The sequence below is a fragment of the Glycine max genome, chromosome 6 (assembly GCF_000004515.6).
Source record: "Glycine max cultivar Williams 82 chromosome 6, Glycine_max_v4.0, whole genome shotgun sequence".
Classification (NCBI taxonomy): domain Eukaryota; kingdom Viridiplantae; phylum Streptophyta; class Magnoliopsida; order Fabales; family Fabaceae; genus Glycine; species Glycine max.
The window spans coordinates 11,827,858-11,851,392 of NC_038242.2; the positions used below are offsets into that span (position 1 = coordinate 11,827,858).

At 37.0% G+C, this 23,535-nt stretch overlaps 2 protein-coding genes across 2 annotated transcripts; both read right to left on the reverse strand.

Annotated features, from left to right (window-relative positions):
- Positions 1 to 557: 557 nt before the first annotated feature.
- On the reverse strand, positions 558 to 5,691 carry LOC100791498 (probable inactive receptor kinase At5g10020). The gene is made up of 3 exons (XM_003527975.5): positions 4,471 to 5,691; positions 1,879 to 3,483; positions 558 to 1,377 (listed from the first exon to the last, which is right to left on the reverse strand). The coding sequence occupies exons 1-3, from the start codon at positions 5,405 to 5,407 to the stop codon at positions 800 to 802; spliced, it is 3,120 nt and encodes a 1,039-aa protein (XP_003528023.1). The 5' UTR covers positions 5,408 to 5,691; the 3' UTR covers positions 558 to 799.
- Positions 5,692 to 9,335: 3,644 nt separating this feature from the next.
- On the reverse strand, positions 9,336 to 23,291 carry LOC100791330 (protein ACTIVITY OF BC1 COMPLEX KINASE 8, chloroplastic). Its single transcript, XM_003526775.5, has 21 exons — positions 22,643 to 23,291; positions 22,436 to 22,571; positions 21,119 to 21,285; positions 20,312 to 20,432; positions 20,064 to 20,164; positions 19,872 to 19,970; positions 15,119 to 15,229; positions 14,939 to 15,018; positions 14,736 to 14,805; positions 14,138 to 14,211; positions 13,947 to 14,016; positions 13,751 to 13,839; positions 13,027 to 13,151; positions 12,667 to 12,747; positions 12,523 to 12,583; positions 12,363 to 12,417; positions 12,186 to 12,284; positions 11,979 to 12,068; positions 10,958 to 11,017; positions 10,726 to 10,853; positions 9,336 to 9,828 (listed from the first exon to the last, which is right to left on the reverse strand). Exons 1-20 carry the CDS (start codon positions 23,270 to 23,272, stop codon positions 10,737 to 10,739), a joined length of 2,436 nt encoding a protein of 811 aa, XP_003526823.2. The 5' UTR covers positions 23,273 to 23,291; the 3' UTR covers positions 9,336 to 9,828; positions 10,726 to 10,736.
- Positions 23,292 to 23,535: the final 244 nt, after the last annotated feature.

Here is a 23,535-nt window from a genome sequence, read left to right on the forward strand (position 1 = left end):
TCATAAAGTTCATTTCTAGATATAAATTTAGTTTCTAGACTCTTACGATTTAACCCAACTATATATTTTGTACACAATACAATATATAAAATATATAGTCAATTAAAATATCTGAATTCGACTACCAGTTTTAATCAATGATTGTAAGAAAATTGAATATATATTTACTCATCCGCCCCTGAATTACGCGGGTTAATTACAGTAAAAGTAAATTACGATCCTAAGAAAACTTTTACGGAATGTTAAATTTTCAATACCTGAAATGTCACCTAAGACTTTACCTAACTCCAACTTAAGGGTTAAATCCATAACTCCACATGTGATGATTCCTGATTAAATAAATAAGACAATTTTCTGGCAAAACCAAATAACTTGTTCTTAAACCGGATTGGTCAAGAAATGGCTGATTCACCTATCATCCAATCCGACTAAGGGAATCTTAATTTAATAACGACTATTTACTTTTCGAAGACTTCAACGAGAAAACATAAAAGAGACAAAAAAAAAAAAAAGTACAGTTCACTGGAGTTTAAGAGAAAAGAACTGAGACATCTCCGTTTCAAATCAAAACACAAACACTGCCGTCGATTAATCAATGATGGTCACTTTACAAGAAATACTGTTTTTCTTTTTCTAATAAAAGAGAAAAATAGAAGAAAAGAATAGGATGATTAGCCCAAAATAAGGCCAGAAAACAATTAAGGAGGAGAGACAAGAGGGGTACAAAGAATGAGAAAATAACAATGGGTCGAGGAACCAAAAATAAAAAAACTAATTCCCAGACGCATGTACAAAAATTTCAAACCGATATTGAACACAGATCGTCAAAAACTTGTCTGATGTTAGGCCTCTCATTTACAGGGAGAATACACCTGAGAGATATTGCAAGCAGTTCATCCATCTCTTTGTTGGATTCTTCCCCACCTGCAATGTCTCTGTCAATACAGTCCCTTACCCTTCCTTCTCGCTCGCACAGCCTAACCCAATCTGTAAGATCAACAGCACCCGATTGCCCCGATATTATGTCACCTGCACTTTTTCTTGTTAACAATTCCATTAGGACCACACCAAGTGCATACACATCAGCCTTAAAGGATGGAACTGGTTTGGATGCAGTAGCGAGTTCTGGAGCACGGTATCCAAGTGCCCCGAGATTTAGTATCTGCTCTGCAATTCCAGCTGGCGTCATCAGCCGGTGCAGACCATAGTCAGTAAGACGAGCATTGAAATCAGGGCCTGCTAACACTATATTTGTTGGCTTTAGATTTCCATGGGGAAGTCCTCGATCATGAAGGTATAGAAGACATCGAGCAACATCATCAGCAACTCTTATTCTCTGGCTGAATGATAATGGGGAGTACCTCCGGGGTGTGCTCTCTGTGCAAACAGATACATTGATATTACACAAAACTAACAAAAAGCTCATATTATCATATCAAAACACTCTTGCCTAGAGAAATCAAGAGCTTTAAACATGTTTTATGTGAACTGTTGACAAGGTGTACCTTGAGGATACTGTGGCAGAAAAAAAAAAAGTACCCCCAACATTTAGACAGACACAGCCCCTGAAGGCAATACACCTCAAAATAGGCATGCAACTTATACAACAGAGAAAGTTTCAAACACACTATCCAAGATGAGCCATTGTCTGCCAGCCAATAAAAATTGAGTGGCAGATGGGATAGATGACATCATCCAGCTATTTAACTTTTATCTCAAACAAAAAAACCCAAAATCCATGCAATGGTTTGTATACAAAATTCTGACCATAGGACAAAATAAATGCAGGAAATGAATATATATATATATAAAGGCACATTGTTGAAAATGTAGGGGATGGAAGTGAGATATGTTGACAGATATGTTAAACTATATTACCATAGAGATGAAGAGCCAAGTTGTCCCCATGTATATGGTCAGCTAAAAGAAGCCTCTCTTGTTCCCTAGGCCCCCAATAGTATGCTAGTAATGGGACAATGTTTGGATGCCTCATAGAACCGATCCTTTTAACTTCTCTAGCAAATTCCTTTTTATGTTTGACCAATCCCACCCGTAACCATTTTACAGTCAACATATGACCACTGTCCAGAGTTGCTTTGTATAAAGTGCCATGGCTACTTCTGCCAAGAACTTCAGCTGGAGCTCGAGATAATTCCTCTGCAGTGAATGCTAGGGAAGAATCCAGGAAAAACAGTTCCCCAGCCAACCGATCTGGTGAGTAAACATCCAACATTACTGGCTTTTCACAAGCCTCTATAAAACGGGGTGAAGATGACAATGGAGAACCGGGAGAAGACTTCCTTCCAGATGAAGTGGGAGGGTTATCCATCAAATTAGGATTTAAAGATGCTGAACTAGTAGCCACCATTCCCTGAGTTAAGCCATGCTCAGAAATTTCAGTTATAAACTCTGACTGTCCAGCAGAGAGTGACCTTGAATTGGAAGTCAACAGGTGGTCATTTGAAAAGCTCAATGAAGATGTTGGGGGTTGAACGTTTGTATTGAACTTGAAGAGGGAAGACCTCGAAAGTCCTCCTAACTTAACATCTCTTCTAGTATTTTGACCAGTGAACTCACTTCTTCCATGAAATTCTTTTAATTGTGTTCGATGATAAGCCAATAAAACAAAAGCAATCATAATAGCAGCACCCACAGAGGCAAGAATAATAGCTATCCTTATATTACCCTTTGAACTATGATGTCTACCCTTATCTGGAATGTTATCAGGCACCAAAGAAGTCTCGGGAGAATCATTTGGTAACATTAGCTTTCCATTTCCAGGGCGAAAGGATGAAGGAGAGAAATGCCGCAAATTTTCAGGAACATGACCAGATAGATCGTTATTGGACATGTTAAATGCAGTTAAGCTGGATGAAAGCTTATCAGGAATATTCCCAGTAAAATTGTTGTTAGACAAATCGAGGTACTCCAAATAAAAAAGTTTATTCAATTCATTTGGCAGCTGTCCAGAAAACCCATTCCTTGCCAGATTCAGCAGTCTAAGCGCACCCATCCTACCTATTTCAGAAGGTAAGACACCTTCTAAGGAGTTATTAGATGCATCAAGATATTCCATTGGTTGATAAGGAGGCATAAGTAGTAATTCACTTGCTCCTGAACTTTGAAGCAGAAGTGGTCCTGTAAATTGATTTCCAGAAAGATTTAGTCTTGTCACTGACGATGAAGCAACTAAACCTCGTGGAATGGATCCCTTAAGTTCATTCAAACTTAAGTCAACAGTAGACAATTTTGAATAGGTTTCTAAAATAGAAGGCAAGGATCCTGACAGCTTGTTTGAACTCAGAACAATGACCTCCAATGGGGCTTCCCAGTTCTGTATAACAGAAATGTCACCAGATAACATATTCCTGCTCAAGTCAATGACTGTACATCTTCTCAAAGAAGTTGGCAAGGAGCCTGATAAACTATTGGATGAAAGATTCAAAATATTTAAAGTTGTAGAGTTGATTACACCGATTGAGCCTGTACATAAGCAAAGAAATGTAAATTAATTAACAAAGTACTGAGTTTACTGTCTAATTTTTCTCAAATTCTTCATAAACCATGATGAAAGATCGTTTATTAACTTAATTAAAAGAGACTCAAGAAAAATTGCATGACAACTGTGAAACCAAATTGGTATATTCACTTGAAACAAGTAAATTCAATTGTAAAATGCAAAACAAAAGCTTTAAATGATATAATGTGCTTAGAATACAGCCACTAAAAGCCAAGAGTAAACATTATAAATTGGTAAAGTTATAACACGACAATTCTACAGCCATAGGTCATCACTGCATTAGAAGATATGATAAACAAATGAGTCAAATACCAGGCATCATAAGATGCAGAGAAAAGCCAAACTAATACTGCCTGACTGGGAGGTAAGGAAGATCATCCATAAAGAACGTTTCATAAGAAGAAATGCATTACAGAGTTAAACATCATTCATTCCCCCTCTTATTCTTTTCTCTCCCTATTCACAAACACGTGTTGATTTTAGTTTTTGCATACATCATGGTTTCCATTCGAGCACACGCAAAACCGAATTCATGAACTTTCATTAAAAGAACTTCCCCCCTCGACTCACAGCCAAGACCTTTTCGGCAGTAGAACACTATTCTAAGATCAAAGCAGTCCCGGGTTTTCTGGCATGAACTTTTCCCATCTCTAACAATACAACACTGCATGTGCATGCACAGAAACACAATCAAATGCACACACACACACACACATTTGTGCCTTTCCCTATATCTAACATTACAAAACTGCATGTGCATGCACAAAATACACAACCAAATGCGCACACACGCACGCACGCAATTTTTACCTTCCCTGCTTTCCATTTAGGTTCAGGCAGTAACAGAACACAATGCAACTAAATTTAATATCAAATCAATAAAATTTCAACAATCTCATTCCCAAGAAAACTTAAAAGACATAAATAGGGATCAATTCTGCAATAATTACCAGTAAACCCATTGAAGCTAAGATCCAATTCTTCCAACGGCATTGAAGTCTGCAAGAGCTCCTCCGGCAAAGAACCAAACAACTGATTCCGAGGAAGCCTGAGAACGCGAAGCGCCAGCAAGGAACCAAAAGAAGGAAGCTCCCCAGTGATGGAGTTACCACTCAAGTCCAAAACCTGCAAATTACGAAACAGGGTAATGGTGGAGTTTGTAAAGAAACGACCGTTCAAGTTGTTGTGACTCAGGTTAAGAAAATGCACGGTGTTGGCCAAGCCGGAAACATTCTCAACCGTTAGGGAGAGTCCACCGAAGAACTGGTTGAGGCTCAAATCCACGCGCTCCACATTCCGGAGCGTGGAGAGCACGTCCCCAATTTCGGCCCAGAGTTGGTTTGCATGCAAATCGAGAACGCGAAGCTGCTGAAGGTTGTTGAGGCCGCTTGGGAAACCGCCCTTGAAGTTGTTGTTGGACAAATTGAGGTAATTGAGGCCCCACAGGTCGTTGATCCGAGCCGGGATGGGGCCGTAGAACTTGTTCTGAGAAAGATCCAAATGCTGGAGTGACGAAAGTGACCCTAGCGAGGGGGGTAGGCGGCCGCTGAAGGCGTTGCCGGAGAGCGAGAGGTTCTTGAGCATCTTGAGGTCGAGAAGAGTGTGGAACTTGAGCTCGCCGCCGAGGTTGAGGCGATCGAGGACGATTCCGGTGACGTTGCCGGACTCCTCGTCGCAGAAGACGCCCTGCCAGGAGGAAGGACACGTGGAGGTGGAGTCGGCGACGGTGGTGGGGGCCCATGAGTCTAGAAGCTTCTCCGGATCTCGGGTTATGCCTTTCTTGAATTCGAGGAGAGATCTGAGCTCCGGGAGGGAGGAGGAAGGAGTAGAGATAGTGAGCAAGAGAAGAGACAGCAACAGGGACAAGAAGTTGGGTGGGGAATTCATCGGAGTCAATGTGGTCGGAAACAGAGACAGAGACACCTTAATTATTAATCATCTAGAGAGAGAGAAAAGAGGAAACCTAGCATTGGAGGGAGGAAGAGGTATAGAGAATGGAGAGTATAGTATAGTAGGGTTTGGTTATTTATATAGAGAAATGAGAATGGAGAGTGTTGGTTGGTGGGGGCGAGGGAGTAAGTACAGTCTGTAAAGGACAAGCCCTTCGTCCTCTCCGTTTGGGTATGACAAGGAGTAAGAAAATAAGAGGGAAAGGAGTGGGAGGGTGCAAATAGAATGATGCACCCACATGGGATGGGGTTTCTATCTTCTACCATTGATTTCAATCATCAATCATCTCATTCTCCCTCAACGGCATTGCTACCACTTACTTAATAAACAAAATGACACTGATATATCTTTGGCTACAATCGTTTATTAAACAATAATTAGCTATCAACATTTGTGGTTCTAAATAATAAGGAATTAAACAGGTTTAAATTCAAGATAAATAACACAAATATTGAGATAATTTTAGGTCCATTATTTATTCAAGTTTTATGAATAAAAGAATTTTTCCTCCATAATTACATTTTTTTTAATGAAACTAAATCATATTTTATTTCCTAATAAAATCGTTTGACTTTTTTCTTTACTAATCGTTTGACTTTTTATATCATGCATTCATGAGTAATAAACATCCATATTATATCAAATCAAAATTAATTATTTCATTTCTTAATTTGTTATTTAGAAAGAAAAAATACATTCCATAATTAGATTAATTAGTATTTAAATTTAAACAATGAATATTAAATACAATAGAATATTTATAAATCACTATTGAATTTTTATTAATAAGAAAAAAATAGGTTTAAAAAGGTTTGTATATGTGACTACTTAAAAAATCATGATTTATCATTTAATTTTTAAGAGATTTATCATTTAATTATCACCGTTGAAACATGATTTAATATTATAATTGTAGTTCCCATTTCTTATAACAAAATTAGTTCTACTCAATGTGCATTGTTATAAGAGCTAGCTAATATTTTTTAGTTTGTTAGATGAATTGAACATCGTTCATTCACATTCATAATCATACTATTACTTTTAATAACCCCAAAGGTTCCAAAGTTTCCAGGCAGGCCAGGTACAATAAAATGAGACTCTCCAAGCCAGCATTGCTTCTCTTCCTGGTTTTCATCTTCACTGTTGTTCAAGGGCAAGCAGTTACCAACGAACGAGTTGTGTGTTCTAAGAGTTCTACCACTGTCGTGAGTGTTTTGAATTGATATTTCTATTCGGGTGTTTTTAATTTATGAATGTGTTTAAGCTTGTGCATTCGTTCTCAAAATAAGAAATCAAACACTAAAGGGTTGGTTGAATATGGTTTGTGAGCATTATAACTCACTAATATCGTGTTGAACTCCTACAGATTAAAAAAAACAAAAGAAGCGAGTTGGAATATATATATTTCAATGGTACGTTTATGGCTTAATTAATAACTGGGGTTATTGTGTTATGCAGAGAAGATCAGGTGGCTGTGAAAAACAAGGCTTTGAATACAAGGAAGGAAATGGTGGGTTGGAAGACACAGTTTTGGAGAATGAAGACTACATCTACACCAACTTCTTGCCTTAGATATCATACACTTTGCTTCATATATTGTTTGTATTATATATGAACTCATTCCTCATTAATTTCTTTCCAGGATAGTGTATAGTAGTTGTAACTAGTAATCATTCATGCTTTGTCTAAACTAGCAATGTTCGTAATCACAATGGATAAATCTATTAGCTTAGTTCACTACTGTTTATTGCAAAATGTTCGGTTAAATTATGTTATCCAGTATCCATCAATTGCAAAAACTAAGCAAAGAAAAAAAATGTCATTTTCAGATTACTTACTTATCATAATTTCTATATAAAGTTTGTGCACAGTGCAGCGTACGAACGTTTTTGTTTGTCCAAAACTTCCTCAAAATTATGGTACCTCGTTGACTCTATGCAAAAACATGCGATCAAGAATGGCAAAGGACAATTTTGAGTAACCGATACTCAACGTTCTGTTTTTTTATGTAACATGTAAATTGTCGCCAGTGGAAAAAACTGAAATTAATCTATATTTTGGTTTTTTTATTGGGCAATCAGTTGTCACTCACGGGAGTGTGAGACTGTAAAAGATATTTATGCGTTTCTGATTTCACCTCATGATTTAAGTTTCGCTAAAAAGACATCTATGATCATGAAGCTTGCAAAAGCAATGTAATGGCATTAGCAGATAAATGCTGAGCTGCTCCTTCTCACATGCACTATTTTTCACTCCATATGAATATTTCTTTTAGTTTTAGCTTGAGTTACGCATTTACTCTCTATAGCTTAAAACTAGATGGTTTTAGTTTCTGTCATTAAGTGTTTCTTAATTCTGTTAATTTTCAAGCAATTTTTAAAGTTACAATTTGTTGCGGTTTAACAACCACCAAAAAAATTGTGTAAGTTTTTCTTAACGTGGTATGACACACTTGATAGTAGAGAACAAAATGGAATTTAAAGTGCACATCTAGAGACTAAAACATCTAATTTCTATATTAAGTTACATAACCAAAGTGGAAAAAACATTAATAATGTAAATAAATTTTACACTATTATTATTAAGAGATAGATTGTCATGTATAATAAAATTGTTGAATTTTATATTAATTACTTTAAAAATTATATTTTTGATAATTTCTAATCAATTTACAAATAATTCTTACATTGATAATACATAAAAATAAAATAAAATAAATCATACATTATATTAATCACCCTTCCCTCTACTCCTGATCACCTCCTCCACACACCGACTGGATAAAGTCACAACGATCATCCCTCCACCATCATTTATCCTAGGTCAAAACCATGTCATCTCAAGCAAAATAATTATTATAATTGTCCTTTTTTTTTTCTTAACTTTTTTTTTACAAAAATCATTTTAATATCTTTTAAAATATTATTATAAAAACATCTAAGAAGATTGGAATCTCGTATCTTCCCGGTTGTTTCCATTTCTCCCCCTCTTCTTCATACATGCGTTTTGATAATCTTGAAAGGAATGAATTTGTTCCTTTGACAGCTTATTGCTTGTCTTCTAGATCCATAGAAGCTAGGTACTTCACATTTTCAGAGAAATGGGACAGGAAAAAGAATTTATCTTAATCAGTTACCGACATACTCGTTGAAGTCGAGATTTATTTTATTAATGCGACATGCGCCTTCTCACTTGGGTTCTGTTTAAAGAAGCTAAGAAACCACTGTCATTTGAGATTCTTAATTTGAAAATTGGTATTTAAGGAGAAGAATAGACCAACCTTAGTACAACCCAATTACCCAAGTTCCACAGACCAGAGCCAAATGAGTTTATTAAGACATCGAAAACCCTCGTTTAGAGAGACACATGGAGATAACAGAACATGCCCATGTGGGATGCCATAATAATAAATTGAAGATTGCAAGCCATCTAGCATATGGGATTCCCTCTACATATTCTGCTCCATCCTTGTCACTTTTATTGCTATATTTTCTTGGCGTATTAGGAGCTCACATTTATGCAACGTTAATGTACACATTAAGATAATTGATATTTTGGAGAAACGCGTAGATGAAAAGCACGAGTCTAGACAAAAGAAAATAATTAATTTCTTCCCAAGGACCAGAACCAGAGTGCCAAAATAGGAAACAGCACAAAATAAAAGACAATAGAGGCGGTGAAACAGACAACGTGAATTCAATAGACCCTGCGCACAATGATGACAATGCAGTAAGGTGTTCAGGATATGAAACTCGTAAATTATTTGCAATTCCATCTAGAAAAACTTCTGCAATGTAAATCCAACACGCACATCGATGACACATACAACCATTTTTTTTTCATTGAACAAATCTATGGAAGTCAATTTCGGGCAAAGCTTCCTCTCCAATTTTTTGTTGGAAGCTGCATCATACTGTATAATACTGTAATAGTAATTACAATAAGAGTCATGCTACATAGAAAAATAGTAGCTGAATTTTGACAGATTTCGGTTAAGTTCGGGCGTGGAATGTAGTAGTGAATTGTGAATATATCCAAACTCTACATCATACCTATACATGTTACTATGGGGCAATAACATATAATTTTTTTGGGAGGGAGGTGGGGTGTAATGACAAAAATGTGGCTCTAAAGCCAATTGGCTATTGTAGAGCACAATTTTTTTATTAACTGAAACAGGTGAATGGAGAAAGCCCCCATCATTTGCTAATTGAAATTTTTATACTTGCTGAAGTCTTCCGAAATGTTGGGTAATGCTTTCTTTCAGCTCCCCAGGTCATTTAATCCTTTTCATGCTCTGAAGGTTGACTTGTAACCATGACCTTAACATGAGCTATTTTTCGGTCCTAATCCTAAATCTGCAATAAGCCCAAGCAAAAAGCAATAAATAAAGAAAATGTCAAAAAACCTACAGCTTAAGTATTGTTAACACCCTATACTTGCATCTGTTATATATAATTAACTCTACATATCAGTACTTTCATGCTAGCAAGTAAGATTTGCCCCTAGCTAGGATGCTTGCATACCAAATATATGATACCTGGGTGCCCAAGTAAATTATCATACTGAACACAAGGTTTCTGAAGTTAGCCATGTTTGAAATGAAAAGTATATTACGTACCAAGGAAAAAACACACCAACATACCAAAGCGTCCTAGTGTACTATGATACAGATTATAGACACTGGAATGGATGGAACACCATTTATAAACCTTGACAAAAAAATTTACAAGGATATACATTAGAATTTGCATTTGTCGGATTCATTAATTATATCCAACATTCACTTAAATAATTATCATTAACCTGTATTCCATGATAATAATTATGTCAAAGGCTCTCATGGCACTATTTTTTTCAAAAAAGAAAAAATATAGAGGAACAGGTAACAAGTGTTATTTAATACTAGTTACTTCTCTTTCTTTGTTCTATTTTGAAAAATACCAGAAGAGTACAACACACAAGAAAATATCACATTAGCAAGAGACTAGGCCCTGTTGGAAGATGGACTTAATACAATAGTACTTGGGTGATGACATCATGTGACATTTTCTCAGCTCTAAAAGGTTCACAACATGCATGCTTAGTGTCACAAACTGTACAACAATTTATGGGGGAAAATTGACCTTCATGCATTAAAATTGCTAAACGATCTTTTTCACCATCTTATAAAAACTCTTGCATGACATCATAACTTGAACATATATTAAGTATAGACCATTCTTATAAAAAATAAAAAATAAAGCAAGATTCACCATGTAGCTGCTTATGCAGTCCCTGTTATCAATCGTTCCCGTTCATCTAGCTTCTTGACCTTGACAATGCCCAAGAGCACTTGAAAACCAAAGAGTGCACAGAAGATATATGCTGCAATGGCAGGCACCTGAAAAAGATAACCCATGACTGAGCAATGAGATCACACCAGATAATTGATTGACTTTATAATCACTTCCAGTAAAAAAGAGATGCAGGGTGGGAACAACTTACCCGAATTGAATTGAGATACAAAACTGTTGCAAGATTGATTAGGCTCCCAGCAGCTACTGCCTGTTAATTGACAAAACGGTAACATGAATCTAAGAGTGTTTAATTTTTTTTCTCATTTGTAAAAATTAGTTTATAAAACACTTTATTAAATTGATTTTTAGATAGTAGGAATGGGGAGGAAGATGTGAAAGAGAAAGGAAGAACATGAGTAATAAAAAACTCAAAGTTGAAAATCAAAACAACTTGGGAGATGTTTTTTTAGTTTTAAAAACTAAAAAAGAGATTAACTATGAAACATTTTCAAAAACTACTCTTGTCAAACAAGTTATTTAAAAAAAGGGGGTGAAAAGAAAAAAGAAAAAGAAAACAGTTTTCAAGAGAATCAAAACCAAGAATCAAACAGACCCCATGTCTTGCCAACAGGTTTTCCAAGTCTCTCCTATAATATTATCCATTAATGAGAACAAGATTAAAAAAAACATGCATCTGGCTTGCAATACATGCATGCATAAAAGCATGAAATTGTATCAAAAGTCAACAACTATTTATACACATCCATCAGTCATTTAGAAGCCATGGGAGAAATAGAAATATTGAGATTTTGATTACAAATATGTTAAAAGGTAGACATCAAACAGTCACACCTTTGCAATATATGAACATATACCTGGATGCATGGGCAGTTGGGCACTCAGTAATGTAGGCAAAATAAGTATAAAAAGCTGATAAATGAGTTACATTCATCTACAGGCACGCTTACAACTTTATTTAATATAGTACTGAATTGCCACCACGTGAAAAAACCTAATCTCAGTTTCATAAAACTTAGACTTTGCAAGATTGACCATACAACAGCCAATTGAACCTAGAGCTGCTTACGGTAGATAATAAATTTGAGGTGCTAGCATACCCACAAAGATTGACAAATACATGTTTTACAGGCAGTAGAACAAACTTTAACCAAATTGACCAAAGAAGTAAACTTTACAGTTCAAATAAATCACATGTTAGATTGACTCACACTCCCTATAGTCTTCTGGACAGCAGCAACACGCTGGAATGCCCTCTCAGATTCCAAAGTTCGAACTCGCAGCTTTAGATCACCTTGCTCCTATGGAAAAATTAAGTGTAATAAGCAGTGATCTAGAATACCAAAAGTTTAAAACAAACAACAGGTATGAATCAAATAAATTGACTTGAACTATATATCTGAAAATCTGGGAAATACCAGTCTTTGGATAATGTCAGCAAGCTTGTCAACCCTATCAGCCTGTCTGAATAAGTTGTAAAATGCTTGAGATTGTCTATCCCATCTCTTCCTGAAGTCCTGTATGTCATAGGATAGATGTGAGAGAAAGAATCAATAATATTGACTTAATTCACAGTAGAACATGTTTGTGACTACCTTTAGGACAACTTCAACCCCAGCTTCACGAAACCTGAGCAACTCCAGGGCATAACTACATGGCCAGGAAGGCTAGTTGTGTTAGATACGTAAAACATATATTTAACATGAATAATTGAAAATAATTAAAAAGTTAAAAAATTATGAAGACAATATTTACGGTTTGGCAATCTCAGTGATGTCAAAACGTGGGTCAAGCCCCTTTCCAATGCCATCCAACACTGCAGAGACAAAAATTGACTTGTTACCTTATAACCATATTCATGGATTATGCAAAATTATGCATTAAACTTGTTGCATTTACCTGAGAAGGCTCTAACAACAAATGTGAATGTAGCAGGAAATCGGAAGGGCTGGTCTGCTGCAATAGATAATAAATCTTCACCTGTTTAAAGCAAGACAGCTAAGTATCTGATAGAAACTGGTCCAGATACAAAAGAAGGAATGAATTTTACTAAGATCACTCCTGAACTTTCAAGAGGTCAAGTGTCTCCCAATTCCTTTCTATATTGTAGTTGGGTGGGAGATAGCCTGCATATTATATATTCTTCCCAAATACATTTTTTATCTTCACATATGGCAGATAAATCAACAATAATACTTGCATGCACACATTTATATAGCCTAAACTTAAATATCCATTCAGTTACACCAGGTGCATTACCAATAGCAGCCAGACGTTGCTTTTTCTTCTTTATTTTTTCCTCCTTGCTTAATGGTTTTTTGAATCCAAGTTCAGTTGTTGCTTCCTCTCTCTCTTGCCTTTGTGCAGCCAGGCGCTCTTCAAAACTGTAGTAGATAACATTAATTCAAGGTCAGAGATTTCAGTAGGTTTCAAACATAACTAATCAGTACCCTAAGTTGTTTTTGAGCTAAAAAATTGTTAGGAATCCAGAAATTGATTGAGTTTTCAGGGAGAGAGAAACAGAAAACACAGAAAGTAAAGGAAAGAATGTTTTTATCAGTGTTTATTGAATTACAAAGAAGAACCTAAGGAGAAGATTCTCCTATGGTGTGCAACAAAAAAACTAACCTAATAAATCCAAAACTGATCAGAAATATGCAGTTAAAAGGTTCAGATAGATATTGATATATTTCTAACATCATAACAAATCAGGACAGACAAGTGCTTCTACACAGACCCCATTCAACAAGCAATGCATTTCAGCCTCCCACATGACAGGTATAAATGAAACAGACCAACGAACCATCTAAAGAAATATATTGAATCTGCACAACCTTTCTTTTTCAAGATAAAATATTTTGACTTGGATTCTCCAACCCTTAAATTTTCCTTTTAATAATAACAACTTATAGAAATATCAATGTTTAAGTACTGGAGGTGATTCCATTCGTGATATATTTCCACTAAGTTGGTTTATAAATACCTGTTAAGGAAGAATTGTGCTGTTCTTCTAACAGCAGTCATATCTCCAGTAGGGACAAGAACTCCCATTTGAATCATTGCTTGTAGAACCTAATACCAGAACACAAGCTTCATTTGGTAAGCATTTGAGTCAAGAATGTGATAATATGGTACAATACTTGTATTATTATTCAACATAATTTATGACAAACATCTACCTTGTCTGGATCTTTCTCATAAACTCCATAAAATGTTTCAAGCAAACCTTCTCGAATGTTTGGACTGATACTGTAAGACGCAATACCAAACATAATTGTAAAAAGGCAAACCATCTCACAAAACTTAAAGCAAGTGCATGTGCCACTGTTGAATTCATATTTGAAATAGCCATAGAAGACAAAGAACATACCTCCCCATCATTCCAAAATCATAGAAGATCAATCTTCCACCATTGACATCATCAACTGCAATATTTCCAGGATGCTGCAGGAACAATGTAAACATGTATGGGTTACACACAAGATCATCTGGTAGGAATCCAATACCTGTGAGTCCCAAGGCCCCAAAAGCACTTTTGGTTTATACCCATAGACCAAAACCAATCCGGACCCTTAAGGGTGTGTTTGGGACAGCTTGATGGCAACATTGGCAAGACCCACCCATCAATCAAATGCAAAAGTCAGCATTAGTGATTTAGTGGTGCCACATGGGGGAGGGGGATTGCTTAACAGATAACAGTTACTCTAGGGCAGTGAGAGAGAGCCTGAGATTGTCAAAATACAAGCCCCCACACCAAGCAGACTTGCAAAAGAATAATAATTGTAAAACACAAGTAGCATACATCTCATTGCTCAGACAATAGATGCTAATGTTGCAGCATAAGAGCAAGTTCAAAGATAGTTAACATTTTGGCTTTACTATACAATTTACCGGATAGCTAATCCATATATAATGTAACATAATATATAAAGAGATTTCTGATATTGATTCTAAAAATGCAAACTCACAGGGTCAGCATGGAAGAAACCATGTGATAAAATTTGTTCCAAGTATGACTCAACCGCATATCTCCCTAACCTGTAGAACATAACAAATAATAATTTGAATCAAGTTAGATGCCATCCTCAACAGAGATACACAAAAGTAAAAGGTAAGAATCTAACATGTTCATTGTGATTTTGCCCAGAAAATAAATAGAGATTCTACTAACCTTTTGCGGTCAACACCCAGTTGATCTAAAGCTTGTATTTTGTTTATTTTAATCCCTGGAACATACTCCATTGTCAGAATCTGCATTGGAAACATAGATAATAGATAAATAAGTTCAGACATAAAATGGAAAATATGTGCATTACTACATTTGGCATAATAAGAGCCATGAAGGTTAAACCTGTGGTGTGGTATAATCCCAGTAGATTGTAGGAACTTTCACATAATCCATGTTCTTAAAGTTACTTGCAAACAATTCTGCATTAGCAGCCTCCTTGGTGTAATCAATCTCCTGAAAATTATTAATCCATGTTGCAGTAACAGGATCGGAGAATGTTATTTGCTGAGAACACGTGCATACATCATACCAAAACAACAGATTCACAACTCAAGCAGGAACTGAAACAGGAATGACCACTCTTATGTGTGATGATCTTAAGCCCATATTTGTATTGTGTAGATGGTTTTCTTACATCAAGTTTTCCTATACATAAACAATTTATGATAATGCAAAACTGTGATCTAGCTGCTGGTTATGCATGCAAGCATTAAATTCCCTCAAACTTCTTTCTGTCTTCCCCAATCATAGCAACATTGCCATAAGAAAAAGAAACTCTTCAGTTATATATCTACTAGACTCTACCACAGTAAACTTGCAAAAATAATATTGTCGTTTGCAGTTTAAAAAACATTGTTAAAAAGTTTGTGTAGTTTTATATATTGTAGCTGTTGTAGTTCAGCTTTATTGAGGGGACAGCTGTATTGTGTCAATGTAAACAGCTGTCTCCCTCCCTTGTGTACCCTATATATATGTTTAATAGAGAGCAATGAAAAGTGTGGTGAAAGTGTGACATTTCACACAAAATTCAAACTTCAAGTTAGTATCAAAGCGGGTAACCGTTCTGATTGCCATCCGCCGCCGCCATCTCTGGCCACCATATTCTCCGGCGAAGCCAAGGTTGGGTGCGCTTCGAGGAGTGCGACTCACCCCTGCAAGTCACGTGGTTAGAAGATCAGCCACGCGCCGCCACCAACCCACACCAATTCCAGTGCGTGAAGCCCACTCGTCGCCTTCCCGTCACCGGAATCTCACTGGACCAGCTCCAACTGCTTCGTCGGCCTCTTCTAGGTGCATTTCAGCCTGTTTTTCGGTGTTGACAGTTGGAACGTGTCAGCCTCACGTTTCCTCCTTCTACTTTGTTAGGGTTTCGTCTTTTTGATCAGAAATGGCCTCTTCCGGCCCTGTATTCTCCTTCTCTGGAACCCCTACCATCACAACTGCAAAACTTAACTGGAAGAACTACCTGTCTTGATCTGCTTCAGTGGAGTTGTGGTTTCTTGGCCAAGGATATCATGACCACTTGGAAAAAGGAGTTGGTGCTGTCCCAAATGACAAGAAATCTGAGTGGGAAAAACTTGATTTTAGGAAGCTGGACAAGTTTTACATAGTTCTTATTTTGAGAAGCCTACATTCAGATTTTGATCATGTGCGTGATCAAGTTCTTGTTGGTGACCAAGTTCCGTCAATGGACTCTCTAATTACTAGACTTCTTCGTGTGTCCCATGTGTTGAAAGATGAAAACTTAGTTGAAGTCGTGAAAACATCAGCCATGGTTGCACCTCGTGGAAAAGGAGGAGGTCGTAACAATAGAGGAGGCCGCGGTGGAAGGAGTGGACGTCCTCAATGCACCTATTGCAAGAGGATGGGTTATACTCAAGAAAATTGTTACTCCTTACATGGCTTTCCTGACAAAGTAACACATGTATCTAAATCAAAAAAATTAGAGTCTAAGTTCTCTGATGAGAAGTACCAAGAATATTTGAAGCTCAAATCTGAAAAATCCAACAACCAAACACAATCCTCCTCCGTACCATGTGTTTCAACAGCATGTATCTCTCAATCCAGCAACCAAACACATGTTCTCATACACCACAACAAAATGACATAGCAGAAAGGAAGAATTGTCATCTCCTTGAAACTGCACGCTCCCTAATGTTAAACTCCAATGTTCCTACACACCATTGGGGAGATGCAGTTCTTACTGCTTGTTTCTTAATAAACATGATGCCTTCTTCTTCTCTTGAAAACCAAATCCCTTACTCAATTATTTTTCCTCATGATCCATTATTTCATGTCTCTCCTAGAGTGTTTGGTTGTACTTGTTTTGTCCATGATCTTTCTCTTGGTTTAGACAAACTCTCTGCTAAGGCCATTAAATGTGTCTTTTTGGGTTATTCTCGTCTTCAAAAGGGTTACAAGTGTTACTCTCCAACTACAAGACGATACTATATGTCTGCTGATGTAGCTTTTTTTGAGGACACACCTTTCTTCTCACCCTCCATGGACTATCCTTCTTCCCTCTAGCAAGTCCTTCCAGTCCCATCTCCTGGTCCACTTGGTAATTCCAACCAAAGTGTTAGTGGAATCCCATCTCCTCCACCAAGTTCAACAAAAGTTGCTCCTCCACCTCTTATTACATATCAACGTAGGACACGACAAGTTGGTTCTACAGTGCCTGAGTCTTCTCCTCGTGATTCCCATCCTCCTCCAATAGATCCTCAAACCATGGATCCTTCCTCTTCCACTTCTTCTCATCACTCTGATTCAGATTGGCCTATTGCCTTTAGGAAAGGTACTCGATCTACTCGTAATCCTCATCCTATTTATAATTTCTTGAGTTATCATCGTTTGTCTCCTCTTACTGTTCCTACCAATATTTATGAGACACTTGATCATCCTAAATGGCGACAAGCCATGATTGATGAAATGCAGGCTCTTGAAAACAATGGTACTTGGGAACTTGTTCCTTTTCCTCCTGGCAAGAAAAATGTTGGTTGTAGATGGGTCTATACTATTAAGGTCGGGACCAATGGTGAGGTTGATCAGCTTAAGGCTCGATTAGTAGCTAAAGGATACACTCAGATCTATGGCTTTTATTATTGTGATACTTTTTCTCCTGTAGCTAAAATCATCACTGTTCGACCGTTTCTTGTTATGGCTACCATGCGCCATTGGCCCCTCCATCAACTTGACATTAAAAATGTCTTCCTTCATGGTGATCTTGAGGAGGAAATTTATATGGAGCAACCCCCTGGATTTGTTGCTCAGGGGGAGTATGGCCTGGTATGCAAGCTACATCGATCTCTCTATGGGTTGAAGCAATCTCCTCGAGCTTGGTTTGGTAAATTTAGTCATATTGTACAACTTTTTGGGTTGAAACGAAGTGAAGTAGATCATTCTGTTTTTTATTGTCATACATCCCTTGAAAAATGTGTTTAACTAATGGTCTATGTTGATGATATAGTGATTACAGGAAATGATGTTACTAAGATCGTCCAGCTAAAAGAGCACTTATTCAGCCATTTCCAGACCAAAGACTTGGGATATTTGAAGTACTTCCTTGGTATTGAAGTGACTCAATCAGGAAATGGTGTTGTGATCTCACAAAGGAAGTATGCTCTTGATATACTGGAGGAAACAAGCATGCAAAATCGTAGGCCTGTTGATAGTCCTATGGACCCAAATCTGAAGCTCATGGCAGATCAAAGTGAAGTTTATCCTGATCCCGAGAGATATAGGAGACTTGTGGAAAAACTCATTTATCTCACCATTACAAGACCTAATATTTCCTTCGTTGTTGGGGTGGTTAGCCAATTTATGCAAAATCCTCATGTTGATCATTGGAATGCCGTCATGCGTATTCTCAGATATGAAAAGAAAGCTCCAGGACAAGGATTGTTGTATGAAGACAAGGGTAACACTCAAGTATCTGGATATTGTGATGCGGATTGGGCTGGTTGTCCCATGGACAGGAGATCTACCTCAGGATATTGTGTTTTTATTGGGGGAAATATTATCTCTTGGAAAAGCAAGAAACAAACTATTGTTGCTTGATCTAGTGCAGAGGCTGAATATCGATCTATGGCTATGGTTACATGCGAACTTATGTGAATTAAACAATTTCTCCAAGAGTTGAGATTTTGTGAAGTGGTGCAAATGAAGTTATACTGTGATAATCAGGCAGCTCTTCACATTGCCTCAAATCCAGTCTTCCATGAGAGGACTAAACACATAGAGATTGATTGTCATTTCATTCGAGAGAAACTATTGTCCAAAGAGATTATCACTGAGTTCATCAATTCTATTGACCAGCCAGCAGATATTTTAACTAAGTCCTTAAGAGGAACTAGGATTCAGTCTATATGTTCCAAGCTTGGTGCATATGATTTGTATGCTCCAGCTTGAGGGGGAGTGTTAAAAAGTTTGTGTAGTTTTGTATATTGTAGCTATTGTAGTTCAGCTTTATTGAGGGGACAACTGTATTGTGTTAGTGTAAACAGCTGTCTTCCTCCCTTTTGTACCCTATATATATGTTTAATAGAGAGCAATGAAAAGTGTGGTGAAAGTGTGAGATTTCACACAAAATTCAAACTTCAAGTAACATCTAACAACATATGAAATCAGGAACACCCAACAAGCATGTTTGGAAGAATTACAGCTGCAGAACATAAATAATGTTCTGCCAATTTACTCCATTGCCTAGCCAGGTCATAAAGAAGTACCATTGCAAGCCTCCTTATCCCTTCTATCCAAACAACTCAAATATAGTTATCTCCTTTGTCTTTTGAGTAAAAGACCCTCTCAATCAGCCAACACCCTGCAGAATTCTAGGATCTTTGTTATAAAAGTTTCCCATGAACCAGAGGAACTTCTTCAATTTCCTAACATGCAATTCCACAGATACCAATTTAGAAGCCTCTTGCCCACTCCATGCACCCAAACTCCAAAAGGTAGTGTTTTAGTACAATCTTTTTATTTTATTGGACTTCATTTTTAGAAGAACTAAACCAAGATGATGGAGAACTAGACAAATTACTTACTGTTCAGTAATCTCAAGTAACATAACAATGTAGTAACTTCCAGAAATCATCACCTGATATAAGACAGAGGCACATTCATCATAAATAGCAACCCAATCCCTCTTTGCGCCATCTGATTTTGGATCGATTTTTTGAAGATATTCAGCAATAACCTGGGGTTAAAGAAAAGACATTATCAGAAGTTATATCAGATTTGCTCATAGTACCATAAGCATTATAGAAAAGCCTTAATTTATAACACTGACCCTCAGGTTTTTAAGATCAATATCAAAAAGATCCTTGAGACCAGGCCTTTGTACTTTAATAACAACCTCCTGTCCATTTAATCTCGCACGATGAACCTGACCTACATTTGGTAAAATAGAAGAGTTCACTATTCCAGTCTTCTCATCAAATATGATACGTAGAATCATGCTACACTTGATCTTGGCTCCTTCATTAATTTAACATAATTTCTATATTACAAAGATGTGCAAAGTAAAACATCAATTACCAAGACTTGCAGCAGCTATTGGTTCATAGTCAAACTGATCAAAGATATCACCTAAAGGAGCTCCAAGCTCTTCTTCAACAATAGCTACAGAGGTCTCTGAGGGAAATGGAGGAACTTGATCCTGAACCGAAAACAATCAATAACTAAGGCACCAAAGAAATGCAAACTTACTATTTTTTTCTCTTTTAGTTTTATGCTTTTTTTACATGTAGTTTTATGTTGTGATTATCTTGTCATCAGCTTTAGAATTCAAAGGGAAACATTCTCAATAGCTTTTTATCACTTACTGCCTAAGTCGATGAGCAAGATGAAGTCTTAAAACTTGAGAATACAAGGATTACAAATGAATCTATTCAATCTTATATCAAGAAAGTTTGTTTCTCATATAATAATAATAAATTACATCAAAATGCATCTAGAACATTTGTCATTCCGTTTTGAACATAGGTTGAGCAGGTAAAAATTGAGAAGATAAGAAATGAAAATGTATTTTTGCCTAATAAAGAGTAGATGTAACTTTCATCTAGTATTAGTATTGACTAGATTGATAAGATCATTCACAAAATAAAAAAACTTTATAGGGTAATTAAAAGAGATCATAATAGAATATGAAACAGTCAATAGAATGGTAGAATATAATTAGAAAGTCATGTCCCTTAACAAATGGAAAACAAATCTACATGCAAGACTTTTTTTTCTTTTATCTGTTTTTTTTATATGAGACATATGACAAGTAATAGAAACAAGTTCAAAGTATATCAATGCAGGGAAATAATCTTATAAATTATGTTCAAAACTCTAATTTACCTGAAGTTCGGACAACTGGTCAACATATTCTTGAGGAAGAATGTCCACCCTAGTGGAGAACTGCTGGCCAATTTTGATGAATGTTGGACCTAATCTAAGAATGTTTTCCTTCAGCCACTTGGCAAGAACCTTTCGCCTTAAGGTTTGTTTTTCCTCAGTCATTCCTCCTGCAAATAATATCTTCAGATCAAATAAAAACAGAAACTGGCATCCTACAAATCCATCAAATTCAATACAGAAACACTTCATAGATTAAATGGTTTTTTAATTGTAGTTAGGAATAGGCTTTAAAACAGATGATGATCATAAAAGAATATTGTAAAAGACCAATAAGAAAACAAGGCTGTTGGAAAGCCTCCTTAATTGCAGTCACTCCTGGTCAGCCTTATTTGTGGCCTCTTTAAAGCACTTGCATTGTGCAGGGTGAGAGGTGTGTTTATTCCCACATATATTAGAGATATGGCCAATGTAGCTCCTGTAAAGCTTCGACAACCCTCACTTTATAAACCAATTTTATGGGTTGAGTTATGCCCTAAATCCAAACTCTAAAATGGTATCAAAGCCTATTCTAGATCTGTAATTAAGCCACTTGTATTTGTCTATGCTCTATATATCCAGTCCTAGGCATGAGAGGGTGTTGTTATTGGACCACCAACATTTGTCCACACTTTAGATGTCCAATCTTCAACATGAGGAGGTGTGTTGAGATCCCACATCAACTAGAGATATTATGGCTAATGCTAGACCCTAGACCCAAATTCTAAGTTGGTATTAGAGTCTATCGTAGATCCATTATTAGATAGTAGGCACCCATATTGTCATGCTCCAGGATCATAAATGTTGCAACTAGTATCATATTATGCTGGGTGTGACTTGTGAGAGGGGGTGTAAGCTTCCAGCTTTTTAGCTCCCTAACTTATAGCTTATAAGCTACATCTGTGCTTTTAGTTTTTCACATATGACTATAACGTAACATGTTAACATCCCTACAAATTTGGTCTATGGTTGCAATCACTCAAAACCTCACTTGATTAACATAATATTTAAAATTTAACCAGTAAGGAGTCATTCTTGGTGGTATCTGTTTTGAATGGTTCAGTTTCAGTCCATTCGGACAGCAAACACTCCCACACTCCTATTACAGAGACGCATATGAATAAACCACAACCCTTTTTATTGTAATCGAAATTCCTGGACATGACCTCAGCAGATTCGCGAGCACTTCATAGTTCATACACATAATTGTATGAGGAAATTTGTTTTAGAGAAGAACCAATGCTTCTTCAAGCTTACTAAAATCTTCAATGGAGGACGAACCTTTGTAAGAGAACTTCTGGTTGTTCAGCCAAGCCTTAAAGATAAACGTGGCAAAAAATCCCCAAATCTCAAAGGTTCTTTGTATTGTGGAGTAAGTCTTGAACCTGTTCCAACGACCCCCAGGCGCAACCGCCACCTGCGAAAAGCCACACGTTCATACTTCATTCCAGTTACTGAAACGCAATCAAAACAATCAAAACGACGAACCTCAACTTGTTCGTTCCCACTTTGTTTAAACCAGGCGTCTTCTTTCCCAATCTCCTCCAACCTCTTCTTCCTCCCATCCTCGCTCAGCTTATTAGAGGCTTCAACTTCCAACACCTCCGCAGAAACGCCGTTTCCGTTTTCGTAGCCGTACTTCACCAAGCTTCCGTTAGTAGCGCCGTTAACGTATCCACCAACGGAGGCGCCATTTCCGTCAGCAGCAGCGGCGGCGGCGCCGTTTCCGGTCCATTCGACGTCGTTGAGTCGCTCGGCCAACGCGGATTCTTCTCTAGTTGCGCGGATTCGCGAGGTGCGGAGAGAGACGTTGGAGGTGACGTGGCGGGAAACGGAGTAAGGTGAGGAGGGGAGTTTGGAGAAGGAGATACGGCGTTTGGGGGTGGTTTGCGGAGAGAGGAAGTGGAGTTCGGGTAACGGGAGAGGAGAAGACGTAGCCATGAAGAGTGAGAGAGATTGACTAAGGATCACAGTGTGAGCGTGATAGAAAGGAGGGAAAGGGGTGGAGATGAACAGAACACGTGGCTTTAGCCAAGATGAGCCATAAAAATATTCTTTTTTATTTTCATGGATCAAAGTATCTATTATCTTACATGTCCACTCCAGGCCCTCCATCATTGCGCTTCCGTTACCCACTCTTGAATCATTATGTGTATTTCGAATCTTTGATAAATTTGTTATTATTCCATTAGATTAGGATCATATTATATTAAGTTAGAATTCACCAAAAAATATTATATTAACTAAATTAGATTTAACATGAAGAGATTGGAATGTCTAATAATAAATTATTTTAACCTATAAATAGTTAGAGTGATAATCTTTAAACTAGGAATTTGACATGTGATTAATACGTCAAAGTTAATTTAATCATTCATGTA